Source organism: Pseudophryne corroboree, chromosome 1 (assembly GCF_028390025.1).
Source record: "Pseudophryne corroboree isolate aPseCor3 chromosome 1, aPseCor3.hap2, whole genome shotgun sequence".
Classification (NCBI taxonomy): Eukaryota; Metazoa; Chordata; class Amphibia; order Anura; family Myobatrachidae; genus Pseudophryne; species Pseudophryne corroboree.
The window spans coordinates 1,024,117,522-1,024,133,593 of record NC_086444.1 but is presented as its reverse complement, the minus strand read 5'-3'; the positions used below and the strand labels follow the sequence as shown (position 1 = coordinate 1,024,133,593).

Below are 16,072 nucleotides of genomic sequence, written 5' to 3'. Positions count from 1 at the left end.
ATGGAGAGCTACAACTAGACAACACATTTCTAAAAAACAATGCAAAGTTGGTAAAATGAGATATAAAGAATTGCTTTAACTGTTTAGAAAGATGTTGAGCTGACAGACTCTCTCTGTAATGTAAGTGGCCTTCCATGTAAAGAAGGGAATTGCTGTATTTTACGGGTGCTCAAAATCAGCAGCCCTCCCCACATCCGCTTTGTATTGAAAGCTGAATTACATATGTAAAGGGATTCTCTAAATGTTAAAAATAAGTGGTCATGTATCTTCTCAAGATTTAAAATCTGACATAGGAAGACATCAAAGGACTTACCATTCTGGACATCCAAAACATGATGTTTATCCAGAGTCCAGCCACCCATATTGGAGGCATCCAACTCATAGCCTTGCAAAATTGCTGTCCTCTTCTCCCAAAGTGTAAGGTCAAGGCACGATTCATATTCATACCCAACAGACACTGCAACACACAATGGGAAGGAGCAGAAACTGTATAAATACCCAGATTAACAGAATGAATATACTTAATGCATTTTACCTGTGTTCAACAGTTCCCATTATATCCTACAATTACATAATTACCGGCTGTGCTATTCTTACACACATTTGGTGTCTAATAAATGTATAATTTAATACACTGGTATCCTCTTTAGAGGAGAATTGAAACAAAGAGTGGAACCCACAGAGCGCGGATCATGGGCAATGTAATCGTGCAAGAGGCAGTATCAGCACTGGATGCTAATCATTTTAAATACACTCATTTCAATATTACACTCAAAACTAATATTACATTGTACTTAAAGGCAAGCTCTTGAAGTTGAAATAAATATTAGTGCAATGCATCAAGTTCAAAAATCAAGGTTTGAAGTTTGATCGTCTTGCTTTTTTATGGCTTCCACTACAATTTCTAATATTGGCTATTTGTGTGTATGCAGTAACCATCATAACCTATATTCCTTATTACTTTGCTGCTCCTCTTCCAGACTGTTCTCCTCACCCCTTCTAACTACATAGAAAAGTAATTGTGTAAGTAACTGTGTTTGAGTGGATAGGGTGGTGCAAATGGCAGGAGCTGGGGGTAAAACATGGAAGTGGCCATAAGTGTATGATCAGTCAGTGGTAAAAAATTTTACAGGGACTCTTCACACCGAGCCACAACCCAGGTTAATCTGACAATAACCCAGGTCAATATAAATCATTATCTCTGGGCAGCGGAGGAAATCTCTGGATAGCAGGTCTCCAGATCTAATGCCTGTAAGAGCAGCTAGCCACAGCACAGTCTTCAGTGGTATGATTTAATGGGGCAGATGTATTAAGCCTGGAGAAGTGATAATGCAGTGATAATTGCAATGTGATAACACACCAGCCAATCAGCTCCTAACTGTAAATGTACATATTGGAGCTGATTGGCTGGTGCGTTATCACCTTATCACGGCTTTAGCACTTCTCCAGGCTTAATACATCTGCCCCTAATAATGTTTCTTGTTATGAAGTAGCATATAATTACCCCCTGGCATTCCCTACAAATTCCTTGACAACTTTGCTTCCTGGCTTCCTCAATTCCTCTCTTCTGACATTCCCTCCATTATCTTAGGCAACTTCAACATCCCAATTGATATCCCCACAAAATCCTCTGCCTTTAAACTCCTTAACCTTACATCTTCAATCAGTTTCTCCCAGTGGACCTCCCCCCCCTCCCATGTGAATGGGAGCTCACTGGATCTGGTCTTCACTCACCGCTGTGATACTGTATTTCTGATTTCTCTAACTCCCCATTTCCTCTCTCAGACCAACACCTGCTCTCCTTTTTAACTTATCTCTCTCTGCTACTCCATCTCTACCTCCTAAGGCTACCATCACTAAACGCAACATTGAGGCTATCAACACCACTTCCCTATACTCCCTACTCGACTCACTTCTCTCTCTTATACTGTCTCTCTCATGCCCTGAAGAAGCCACATCCCTATACAATGCTTCCCTTACTTCTGCTCTTTCATCGGTCGCTCCACCAACAACTATTAACCCTTGCAGATCAACACCTAAAACCTGGCACACCAAATGCATACATTTGCAAAAATGCTCACGCACTGCTGAGCGGCATTAGAGGAAATCACGCACTAAGGCAAATTTCCTCAATTACAAACTTATGCCCTCTTCATTCAGTGCTGCCCTTTCCCTTGCTAAACAGTCATACTTCAAAAACCTCATGTCCTCCCAGTCTTCCAACCCCTGGCGCCTCTTTGCCACTCTCAACTCCCTCCTCTGCCCACCCCCACCTCGTCCCCCCCCCCTCACTCTCTGCTCTTGACTTTGCCACTTACTTCACATCCAAAATTTACTCCATACGTCAGGACATAACATCTCACAAAAAAATCAGCAACCAGCCACCTCCAATCCTTACCACCCCTTCCCTTCCCTCTAAGCAACTCTGACATCTTTCTCCCATGTATCTGGTGAGGAAGTAATGGCCCTCATCCGTTCTTCACCCCCCTCCACCTCCCCACTCCCCTCCAGCCTCCTCCGCTACCTCTCTCTCTCTTCTTGCTCCCATGTTGCCCACCTGCTCAATCTCTCCCTCTCATCAGGCACTGTCCCCTCTGCGACCCATCAACTATCGACCCATCTCTGTCTATAACCGCCTGACTGCCTTTCTTTCCTCTAACTCAATACTTGACCTATTCCAGTCTGGCTTCCATCCTCTCCACTCAACTGAAACTGCCCTCACAAAAGTCTGCAATGACCTCCTATCTGCTAAATCCAAGGGTCACTATTCTTTGCTTATTCTCCTTTTGACCTCTCTGCTGCTTTTGATACTGTGGACCACCCTCTCCTTCTGCAAATCCCCCACTCCCTTGGTCTGCGTGACACTGCCCTCTCCTGGCTGTCATCCTACTTCTCTGACCGTTCCTTCTATGTCTCAACCCCTCCCCCCCACACACACACTTCCCCTAACTGTAGGTGTCCCCCAAGGCTCTGTTCTTGGTCCTCTCCTCTTCTCTCTCTATACATCCTCTTTAGGAGAGGTCAGCTCTTTTGGACTTACAATATCATCTCTATTCTGATGATACTCAAATATGCCTTTCCTCCCCTGACCTCTCTCCTGCTCTCCTCACTCTTGTATCCAACTGTCTCTCTTCTATCTCTTCGTGAATGTCCCAGCGCTTTTTTAAACTTAACATGTCTAAGACTGAGCTGATCATCTTCCCACCCTCCCGCACAGCCTCACCTCCCACAATTTCATTATCTATAGATAGCACTACTATCTCCTCTCCTCTAAGTGTGCTGTCTTGGAGTAATCCTTGACTCCTCCCTCTCCTTCAAACCACACATTCAGCACCTATCGCAAACCTATCATTTTCATCTCAAAAATATTTCCAGGATCAGACCCTTTCTCACCCAGGATACCACTAAGACCCTTATCCACTCACTAGTCATCTCCAGACTGGACTACTGTAATCTCCTTTTGACTGGCATCCCTAACCCATACATTTCTCCACTCCAATCTATCCTCAATGCTGCTGCCCGGATCATCTTCCTCACCAAATACACTACATCCATCTCTCCTCTCTTACTAGCCCTTCACTGACTCCCCTTCCCCTTCAGAATTCATTTCAAGCTTCTCACACTCACTTACAAAGCCCTCACCCACTCCTCTCACAGTTACATCTCTGACCTTATCTCCCTTTACACTCCCAACTGTTCTCTTCACTCTGCTAATGCATGCCGACTCTCCTGCCTACTGATTATCTCCTCCCACTCCATCCTCCAAGCTTTTACACATGCTGCTCCCTTTTTTCTGGAATTCTCTACCTCTCCCCCTCAGACTCTCCACCTCTCTACAAAACTTCAAACGGGCTCTCAAGACACACTTTTTCACCAAACTCAGCCATCTCTCATCCTAAGCCTTCTGTGTCCCACGCTCACTTTCTACCCTATCTTTGTCACCACTGTTCGTGTGCCCCTCCCCTTTAGAATGTAAGCTCTCACAAGCAGTGTTCTCTCCCCTCATGTGCTTTTACGTCTCTTACTTAACCTAGCTTCTTTCAATACTCCCTTTGATGGCACCAAATCCCTCAGTTTTCTGCCACCCTAATACTTATTACAGTGCTGTTTACTGACGCAGCTATATTTATATATCCTGTACTTGTCCTACATTGTATTGAACTGTAAGTCACTGTCTTCATGTTTTGCTTATTTGTTTACAGTGTAATTGGGCGCTGCGGATCCCTTGTGGCACCATATAAATAAATGATAATAACAATAATAATAATAATAGTAATATAATTAACAATTAGTCTACAAACTGAAATCTTTTAGTTATTAAACATATTCTACATTTTAAGGCAGCTGAGATCACAGATAATTTCCAACACACACACACACACACACACACACACACACACACACACACACACACACACACACACACACACACACACACACACCTTGAATGGTGTATCACCTCATGTGATGAATGGCAGCTACCCTGCAGTGTTTTTACATATTCTCCCTGGTTACAGCATGTCATGAGCTTTGCCAGCCTTACCATCTCTCTCACTCCTGCTGCTTCTGCCAGGATAGTCTCTGTTGCTCCAGGACACAGGTTGTGTAGCGCTTCACACCCCAATCAACTGGGACAGCAGTTTGTCCCTTAATGTTTGGAGCACGGATTCTCATTTTTAAAGTCTGCCTTGTGCATTTTATCTGTTTCTTCACACTGATATTAATTGGAGTTTTATATAGCTGTACAGTTTTTCCTACCATTTTATTGCTTCATTACCCCTGTGATTACTTCATTGCCTATCTGTCTACTATAACCCTCCTGGATCTGTTGCCACAACACTATTTACTGTCTAAGGGCTCGTACAGACGGACAGTTTTGCCGCATGTCTTCCGCTCACCATATGACGAACAGAAATTAGCTACCTCAAGAAAAAAAGTAGGGATCATTGGTCTCTGTGACAGCTGGAAGGGGTATACACATGTAGTTGCTGAAAACTGAAAATGGAATATGGATCGTATTTCGTTTTTCAGCTGGCCCATCTTCAGTTTTTGTAAATATCGGTCTGAATGACACCACATGTTATAAGCTTAACATGAAATAAAATGTGTGCCGACTCATAAGATGAAAGAAAGAGAAAAAAATCTTATAGAATAGACTTTCTAATCCTATAGTACAGTAAGTGTACCGCAGGGGCACAGTGGTGTAATGACCCCTTAAATCTGACCACATAACCTCAAAATAACAGTTTTGTATAATTAATTAATAAACGTATTCAACACAAATTACAAGGGGTACTTTTCAAACTTTAAAGACAAAGGGTTACTTTCCAAACATTTATACACATCTGAGGGCCTTTAGAATAAATTTAGGGTGTGTCTGGAATAATCCGATATACAATATAGAGTACTTAATAAATATATAGGGGACAATTTGGGCATACAGTACTGTATTTGCCACATATGGTACCCACAACGTTGTGGCAAAATTGCAGATATTTCTGTGCACCTCTGGGGGAGCAAATGAAAATGTATCATGTAGGTGCAACATGGAATCATGTTCCAAGATGCAATTTACACCTATCTGAATCGACCCCTTAATGTAATGAGGGGATACATGATTTAAAAAGGTGAGAAATTCAGAGTTTAATGCACTACAATAACTAAGATTTAGTGTTGAATGGAGTTTCAGATATCAAACTTTATTCTATCACTAACTGGGGGACCCATTGTTCTATTGACCAAGCAGTTTCACCTAAATTCTTCGGTGCACCTAAATAATTGTTGTTCCAGCCAACAGTTCACCGTGGCAGGAGTGATATGCGTATCATTACAGCATCAAACATCTGGGGACCCATTGTTTTGGCTGGAACATTCATGGCTGGTAATTGCACCATCCACACGCCACACCATGCACACCTTGAGGAGCGGAAGTGGGGGGAGGGGGCTTCATCTTGTTCTCTTGTGACTGTGGAGCTGGGCAGCATCACATTTAAGAAACAGCTGACCCCCCATGTAATTGGCATAGTGAAGGTGAGCCACTGTGGATATAATGGCACTAAATGATTGGCATGATGTCACTCAGTTACCGTTTTAGCAAACATTAAGTCCAGGTGTCTTAGGCAGGTCAGGTGCTGCACTGTGACATTTTTGTGCAGCGTCCGGATTCAGTCACTGAAGTGGAGCCGGCAGTACAGCCAAAGCCTCCGGGGGCAGCCCTGCATCTACGGGAATGCTGGGCATGCCCCTGAAGTGATGAAGCGGGGCTTCCTGCAAGGCCATGCCCCTGGGTTAAAGTAAACACTAACTTCCTGCGAGGCCACACCTCCTTTACGGCCAAGTGCATGTGGGGTGATTATTTACTGGCCCGGGTGTCACTGACTAAGGTGCTACCTCTGTCTAGAGCCACAAGCAAAACTGTTATTTATGTAGAATAATTTAGGGCAGGGGCGGATTGGGAACAAAAAGCGGCCCTGGAAAAATTTGTACTAGTGACCCCACATGGGCAGCACCAGAGGTGTAAGGTCTAGCCATGGGCCATGGCAGCAGCACCCTCCCCCCAAGACTTTCCAGATAGTGGGCATGTCCAGCATCAAGGGGGAAGTTAAAAAGAATAAAATTAAATATTATGAGCACATTATATGATACACCTTCAGAATTTAGGAAACTATATCATTCTTTAGAAAGATATATTTTCTTGCTTATTACACCAACCGTATCCCAATCACTATTCACTCAATCTTATATGTCAGCCAAGCAGGCAGACAGAGCATACACTAGATCATCTGCAATCACAGGCTAAGTCATTTTCATATATGCAAATTATTTAGCATCTTATTCATTATGTGTATAAAAAGGACCACATGTCCTCAAACTAAACAGGCCCCGCGGGTGCGTCGGCCCACCGGGAATCTTCCCTGTAGACCCTGTGCCCAATCCGCCTCTGATTTAGGGGAAATAGGCCTTAATTCAGTAAGGATTGCAAATTCTGCCTTTTAGCAGAATTTGCAATCCTTGCACTGGCATGCTGGGAGCCGCCCATAGCAGGGCAAGGCCGCCCAGTATGCTTTCCGCCGCCGACCCACTGCGATCATGCTGAAATTGTGGCGCAATTTCAGAGTGATCGCAGAAATGATGGAATTATGTGTGTATATATGTGTGTGTGTGTGTGTGTGTGTGTGTGTATGTTGAGTATATACAGTATGTGTGTATGTACATATAAATCATTTTTGTGTCTAGACCCATATTAAGGGCGGGATGTGTTAACATACATCGCCACCCCTCGCAGCGATGTTGATCGCATATGTACTAACTAGTGATGAGCGGGTTCAAATCCTCGGGATCCGAACCCCCCGAACTTCACCCATTTTACACGGGTCCGAGGCAGACTCGGATCCTCCCGCCTTGCTCGGTTAACCCTAGCGCGCCCGAACGTCATCATCCCGCGGTCGGATTCTCGCGAGATTCGTATTCTATATAAGGAGCCGCGCGTCGCCGCCATTTTTCACTTGTGCATTGGAGATGATCGTGAGACGACGTGGCTGGCGTCCTCTCAGTTTCTATGTTCAGTGGGCTGCAAATTGTGCTGCAAATATCTGTGCTCAGTGTGCTGCAAATATCTGTGCTCAGTGTGCTGCAAGTGCAAATATCTACGTTCTCTGCCTGAAAAACGCTCCATATCTGACTGTGCTCAGTGTGCTGCAAATATCTGTGCTCAGTGTGCTAATTGCTTTACAGTGGGGACTGGGACCAGCAGTATTATATAGTAGGAGGATAGTGCAGAGTTTTGCTGACCAGTGACCACCAGTATTATACGTTCTCTGCCTGATAAACGCTCCAGAACTGTGCTGCATTGTAGTATATAGTAGGAGGACAGTGCAGAATTTTACTGCACACCAGTATAACTATATATATAGCAGTACGGTACAGTAGTCCACTGCTCTACCTACCTCTGTGTCGTCAAGTATACTATCCATCCATACCTGTGGTGCATTTCAGTTTTGCACAGTTTGCTGACCACCAATATATACTATACAGCAGTATGGTACAGAAGGCCACTGCTCTACCTACCTCTGTGTATCGTCAAGTATACTATCCATCCATACCTGTGGTGCATTTCAGTTTTGCACAGTTTGCTGACCACCAGTATATACTATATAGCAGTACGGTACAGAAGGCCACTGCTCTACCTACCTCTGTGTCGTCAAGTATACTATCCATCCATACCTGTGGTGCATTTCAGTTTTGCACAGTTTGCTGACCACCAGTATATAATATATAGCAGTACGGTACAGTAGGCCACTGCTCTACCTACCTCTGTGTCGTCAAGTATACTATCCATCCATACCTGTGGTGCATTTCAGTTTTGCACAGTTTGCTGACCACCAGTATATACTATATAGCATTACGGTACAGTAGGCCACTGCTCTAGCTACCTCTGTGTCGTCAAGTATACTAGCCATCCATACCTGTGGTGCATTTCAGTTTTGCACAGTTTGCTGACCACCAGTATATACTATATAGCAGTACGGTACAGTAGGCCACTGCTCTACCTACCTCTGTGTCGTCAAGTATACTATCCATCCATACCTGTGGTGCATTTCAGTTTTGCACAGTTTGCTGACCACCAGTATATACTGTATAGCAGTACGGTACAGTAGGCCACTGCTCTACCTACCTCTGTGTCGTCAAGTATACTATCCATCCATACCTGCGGTGCATTTCAGTTTTGCACAGTTTGCTGACCACCAGTATATACTATACAGCAGTACGGTACAGTAGGCCACTGCTCTACCTACCTCTGTGACGTCAAGTATACTATCCATCCATACCTGTGGTGCATTTCAGTTTTGCACAGTTTGCTGACCACCAGTATATACTATACAGCAGTACGGTACAGTAGGCCACTGCTCTACCTACCTCTGTGTCGTCAAGTAAACTATCCATCCATACCTTTGGTGCATTTCAGTTTTGCACAGTTTGCTGACCACCAGTATATAATATATAGCAGTACGGTACAGTAGGCCACTGCTCTACCTACCTCTGTGTCGTCAAGTTTACTATCCATCCATACCTGTGGTGCATTTCAGTTTTGCACAGTTTGCTGACCACCAGTATATACTATATAGCAGTACGGTACAGAAGGCCACTGCTCTACCTACCTCTGTGTCGTCAAGTATACTATCCATCCATACCTGTGGTGCATTTCAGTTTTGCACAGTTTGCTGACCACCAGTATATAATATATAGCAGTACGGTACAGTAGGCCACTGCTCTACCTACCTCTGTGTCGTCAAGTATACTATCCATCCATACCTGTGGTGCATTTCAGTTTTGCACAGTTTGCTGACCACCAGTATATACTATATAGCATTACGGTACAGTAGGCCACTGCTCTACCTACCTCTGTGTCGTCAAGTATACTAGCCATCCATACCTGTGGTGCATTTCAGTTTTGCACAGTTTGCTGACCACCAGTATATACTATACAGCAGTACGGTACAGTAGGCCACTGCTCTACCTACCTCTGTGTCGTCAAGTAAACTATCCATCCATACCTGTGGTGCATTTCAGTTTTGCACAGTTTGCTGACCACCAGTATATAATATATAGCAGTACGGTACAGTAGGCCACTGCTCTACCTACCTCTGCGTCGTCAAGTATACTATCCATCCATACCTGTGGTGCATTTCAGTTTTGCACAGTTTGCTGACCACCAGTATATACTATATAGCAGTACGGTACAGTAGGCCACTGCTCTACCTACCTCTGCGTCGTCAAGTATACTATCCATCCATACCTGTGGTGCATTTCAGTTTTGCACAGTTTGCTGACCACCAGTATATACTGTATAGCAGTACGGTACAGTAGGCCACTGCTCTACCTACCTCTGTGTCGTCATGTATACTATCCATCCATACCTGTGGTGCATTTCAGTTTTGCACAGTTTGCTGACCACCAGTATATAATATATAGCAGTACGGTACAGTAGGCCACTGCTCTACCTACCTCTGTGTCGTCAAGTATACTATCCATCCATACCTGTGGTTCATTTCAGTTTTGCACAGTTTGCTGACCACCAGTATAACTATATAGCAGTACGGTACAGTAGGCCACTGCTCTACCTACCTCTGTGTCGTCAAGTTTACTATCCATCCATACCTGTGGTGCATTTCAGTTTTGCACAGTTTGCTGACCACCAGTATATACTATATAGCAGTACGGTACAGAAGGCCACTGCTCTACCTACCTCTGTGTCGTCAAGTATACTATCCATCCATACCTGTGGTGCATTTCAGTTTTGCACAGTTTGCCGACCACCAGTATATACTATATAGCAGTATGGTACAGTAGGCCACTGCTCTACCTACCTCTGTGTCGTCAAGTATACTATCCATCCATACCTGTGGTGCATTTCAGTTTTGCACAGTATATATAGTAGTAGGCCATTGCTATTGATATATTACTGGCATATAATTCCACACATTAAAAAATGGAGAACAAAAATGTGGAGGGTAAAATAGGGAAAGATCAAGATCCACTTCCACCTCGTGCTGAAGCTGCTGCCACTAGTCATGGCCGAGACGATGAAATGCCATCAACGTCATCTGCCAAGGCCGATGCCCAATGTCATAGTAGAGAGCATGTAAAATCCAAAAAAATAAAGCTCAGTAAAATTACCCAAAAATCTAAATCAAAATCGTCTGAGGAGAAGCGTAAAACTTGCCAATGTGCCATTTACGACACGGAGTGGCAAGGAACGGCTGAGGGCCTGGCCTATGTTCAAGGCTAGTGGTTCAGCTTCACATGAGGATGGAAGCACTCATCCTCCTGCTAGAAAACTTAAAAGAGTTAAGATGGCAAAAGCACAGCAAAGAACTGTGCATTCTTCTAAATCACAAATCCCCAAGGAGAGTCCAATTGTGTCGGTTGCGATAACTGCACCTCTTTTTTTTTTTCATTTTTCTTTGCATCATGTGCTGTTTGGGGACTATTTTTGGAAGTGCCATCCTGTCTGACACTGCAGTGCCACTCCTAGATGGGCCAGGTGTTTGTGTCGGCCACTTGTGTCGCTTAGCTTAGTCACACAGCTACCTCATTGCGCCTCTTTTTTTCTTTGCATCATGTGCTGTTTGGGGACTATTTTTTTGAAGTGCCATCCTGTCTGACACTGCAGTGCCACTCCTAGATGGGCCAGGTGTTTGTGTCGGCCACTTGTGTCGCTTAGCTTAGTCACACAGCTACCTCATTGCGCCTCTTTTTTTCTTTGCATCATGTGCTGTTTGGGGACTATTTTTTTGAAGTGCCATCCTGTCTGACACTGCAGTGCCACTCCTAGATGGGCCAGGTGTTTGTGTCAGCCACTTGGGTCGCTTAGCTTAGTCACGCAGCTACCTCATTGCGCCTCTTTTTTTCTTTGCATCATGTGCTGTTTGGGGACTTTTTATTTGAAGTGCCATCCTGTCCGACACTGCAGTGCCACTCCTAGATGGGCCAGGTGTTTGTGTCAGCCACTTGGGTCGCTTAGCTTAGTCAGACAGCTACCTCATTGCGCCTCTTTTTTTCTTTGCATCATGTGCTGTTTGGGGACTATTTTTTTTAAGTGCCATCCTGTCTGACACTGCAGTGCCACTCCTAGATGGGCCAGGTGTTTGTGTCGGCCACTTGTGTCGCTTAGCTTAGTCACACAGCTACCTCATTGCGCCTCTTTTTTTCTTTGCATCATGTGCTGTTTGGGGACTATTTTTTTGAAGTGCCATCCTGTCTGACACTGCAGTGCCACTCCTAGATGGGCCAGGTGTTTGTGTCGGCCACTTGGGTCGCTTAGCTTAGTCATCCAGCGACCTCGGTGCAAATTTTAGGACTAAAAATAATATTGTGAGGTGTTCAGAATAGACTGAAAATGAGTGGAAATTATGGTTATTGAGGTTAATAATACTATGGGATCAAAATGACCCCCAAATTCTATGATTTAAGCTGTTTTTGAGGGTTTTTTGTAAAAAAACACCCGAATCCAAAACACACCCGAATCCGACAAAAAATTTTCAGGGAGGTTTTGTCAAAACGCGTCCGAATCCAAAACACGGCCGCGGAACCGAATCCAAATCCAAAACCCGAAAAATTTCCGGTGCACATCACTAGTACTAACATATGCGATCAACATCGCAATGCGGTGACGGAGGCCCCCCGCGATACCTGTAAGGTGGTGTGCGGGGGGGGTCTCTGTCACCACCGTGGGCTCTCCCTCTCCTCAGCTGCTGGGAACAAGGCAACAGGCTGTCCCCAGCACCTCCTCCCCACCCTGCACCCGGAAGGACCTACGGCTGCATTGCTAGGGGAAGGAGGAGATTACCTTCCGGGACCAGAGCTGCCTGGAGGAAGGTATGCCGGGGAGGAGGGGGGGGGGGGGGTCGGCGTCTGCAGCGGGGGTGGGTTGCGTCAGCCGGCGATAAGAAGACCATAGGCTTCTATAGGGTAGGCGATACCCTGGGCGGCGAAAAACAGTCGGTGGGGTCTTAGTACATTTGAAAATGCGGTAAAAACCCCGAAAATGGGGGTTTTACCGCATTTTTCCCTTAGTACATCCCGCCCTAAAGGAGTAGGAAATACATTGTGTTGTGGGTATGACACAAAATATTGACATTAACAATTTTGACAATCAGAAAAATGACACCTGAATGTTGGCGTGGTTATGTCAACATTGTGCAAGGCAACAGCTGGCATGTCAATATAGCATTTCCATGTACAGTATTTCAGCCCTAACCATAATCCTACCCTAAATGCAATCTAACATTAGCCCTAGCCCCAGCCTAACCCTAATATGGACTCTCAACACTCACAATTTTGACATTTAGACAATATCGGCATTCAGATTATTCTGAATGTCAACATAATGACTGCATACCTTTTGCTGCATGCTGATATGATACATAGCTTTTACCAACTAGCCTGCAGGACAAGTAACCCCACCCTGTAGTATTTAGGTCATACTCTAGCTGCTGTATCCTTACCCAGATTTTATTGCAAAGCCCTCTATGACCCTAGCCACACAAACTGCGATATTACAACTAAACTGGGCATTCAGCCTGACATTGCAACTTGTGGCAGGAAAAGAAGCCTGATGCCAAATAATAATCAGATCTAAATTAATTGGATCATTATCAGGTATGTTGTTGAAAAATGACCACTGTTGTCCTGTGTGCAGTCCTCTTATGACCACATTAACACTGATGTCCATAGTGGATGTAATGGCAGTATTGATCACGTTCAAATTGGACAGTGATCCTCGTACTAAGTGAGCCTGATGTAGCGAGTTCAGTATGATTTCCCGACATTCGGGATCCCTACTGTCGGGAACATAACTGCATCCCCAGTTTTAGTACAGATACAATATAATTTCCCCACCTGAGTGAGTCTTTTCTTGAGTCAATGAGACCATGATAGCCATGGGTAGGTTCATTTACTATAAGTTTATACACAAACATAATTGAGGTAAGGAACACAGTGGAGGAGCCCTGGGATAAATAGTTGCTTCAGACCACATATCTTGTTGTGTTAGCTCTGTCAGTAGACTGTTTGTCACAATCCAGAAACCAGTGACAGGGGCAAAACCAGTGACTTGTGGGAGCCGAAGTGCTTTCAGTGCGATAGGGGTGCATAAAGTACCAACCAACTAGCTTCTAACTGGCATTTTTCAAACACAGCCTGCAACACGAGGAGCTGATTGGCTGGTACATAATCCTCCAACAGTGTATTAAATATCACTGTAACACAGAGGTTCTCAAAGACAGTCCAAGCTTTACTTTTATCTATGCATGGCCACAGGTGACTTAATTTGCATCTCAGTCAATATGATTTAACCATCTATGCTGAACCATGGATATACCTAAAAACTGGACCGTTGGGGTGCTTTCAGGACCGCGTTTGAGTACCTCTGCTGTAATATTTAAACTGCTGTTTAAAAGTACATACAAACACATCCTTTTTACTAAATCAAAGATTATGTCACTATTAGCGGTGGCTGCAGCATCAACTACCCAGTGCATGTGCTACCGATGCCGGATACACTGCCAGCACATACAGTATATTACATACATACATCTTCACATGCATGCTTATATGTGCTTAGTAGTGCCCTCCTGCACATGTGCTACCGATGCCGGATACACTGCCAGCACATACAGTATATTACATACATACATACATCTTCACATGCATGCTTATATGTGCTTAGTAGTGCCCTCCTGCACATGTGCTACCGATGCCGGATACAATGCCAGCACATACAGTATATTACATACATACATCTTCACATGCATGTTTATATGTGCTTAGTAGTGCCCTCCTGCACATGTGCTACCGATGCCGGATACACTGCCAGCACATGCAGTATATTACATACATACATCTTCACATGCATGTTTATATGTGCTTAGTAGTGCCCTCCTGCACATGTGCTACCGATGCCGGATACACTGCCAGCACATACAGTATATTACATACATACATCTTCACATGCATGTTTATATGTGCTTAGTAGTGCCCTCCTGCACATGTGCTACCGATGCCGGATACACTGCCAGCACATGCAGTATATTACATACATACATCTTCACATGCATGTTTATATGTGCTTAGTAGTGCCCTCCTGCACATGTGCTACCGATGCCGGATACACTGCCAGCACATACAGTATATTACATACATACATCTTCACATGCATGTTTATATGTGCTTAGTAGTGCCCTCCTGCACATGTGCTACCGATGCCGGATACACTGCCAGCACATACAGTATATTACATACATACATCTTCACATGCATGCTTATATGTGCTTAGTAGTGCCCTCCTGCACATGTGCTACCGATGCCGGATACACTGCCAGCACATACAGTATATTACATACATACATCTTCACATGCATGTTTATATGTGCTTAGTAGTGCCCTCCTGCACATGTGCTACCGATGCCGGATACACTGCCAGCACATACAGTATATTACATACATACATCTTCACATGCATGTTTATATGTGCTTAGTAGTGCCCTCCTGCACATGTGCTACCGATGCCGGATACACTGCCAGTACATACAGTATATTACATACATACATCTTCACATGCATGTTTATATGTGCTTAGTAGTGCCCTCCTGCACATGTGCTACCGATGCCGGATACACTGCCAGCACATACAGTATATTACATACATACATCTTCACATGCATGTTTATATGTGCTTAGTAGTGCCCTCCTGCACATGTGCTACCGATGCCGGATACACTGCCAGTACATACAGTATATTACATACATACATCTTCACATGCATGTTTATATGTGCTTAGTAGTGCCCTCCTGCACATGTGCTACCGATGCCGGATACACTGCCAGCACATACAGTATATTACATACATACATCTTCACATGCATGTTTATATGTGCTTAGTAGTGCCCTCCTGCACATGTGCTACTGATGCCGGATACACTGCCAGCACATGCAGTATATTACATACATAAATCTTCACATGTATGTTTATATGTGCTTAGCAGTGCCCTCATGCACATGTCCTACTGATGCCACTTCTCACTATTCTTAAAATAAATCTTTCTATATAATAGAACACACATACCCACAGCTTCCGACAATCCGTACACTTTTTGGTTATAGGCATCGGTCTTATCCCATATGAAGGTGTATGAAAGATTAGGTGACGCTGGGAACCATTTTTGGAAAAGTCTTCCAAGCACTGCGACCATGAGATGAACTTTCATTAGATTGAACGGTATTACAGAATGAGTCATTGTAATTTTAAGAACAGATTTATAGCCTGCAGCTCTTGAACTCAAATAGGATAATTTAAGATCTGTCCCTGGAATGGTCGTCTCTTCATGAAGCACCTAGTGTTAAAGCATAAAAAATAGTATTAAAATTGATATAAAAACAATACAAAACACATTATCATAATAGCACAGGATTAGCATTTGTTAGCAAATGATGGACTATCACAGTGTTTCTTAAAATTGGTCCTAATGGCACCCCAACAGTGTGTTTTCCAGGTAGCCTCAGGAATAATTA

General features: G+C 44.1%; 1 protein-coding gene across 15 annotated transcripts in view; it reads right to left on the bottom strand.

Moving 5' to 3' along the window:
• TENM3 (teneurin transmembrane protein 3) overlaps positions 1-16,072 on the bottom strand; it is a 1,613,133-nt gene that overhangs the window by 117,823 nt on the left and 1,479,238 nt on the right. For all 15 annotated transcript variants that reach the window (XM_063920671.1, XM_063920672.1, XM_063920674.1 and 12 more), the window contains 2 exons: positions 15,627-15,894; positions 314-457 (listed from right to left, as the gene is read on the bottom strand). In XM_063920671.1, the coding sequence (XP_063776741.1) occupies positions 314-457; positions 15,627-15,894 (412 nt within the window). The remainder of the gene's footprint in view (positions 1-313; positions 458-15,626; positions 15,895-16,072) is intronic.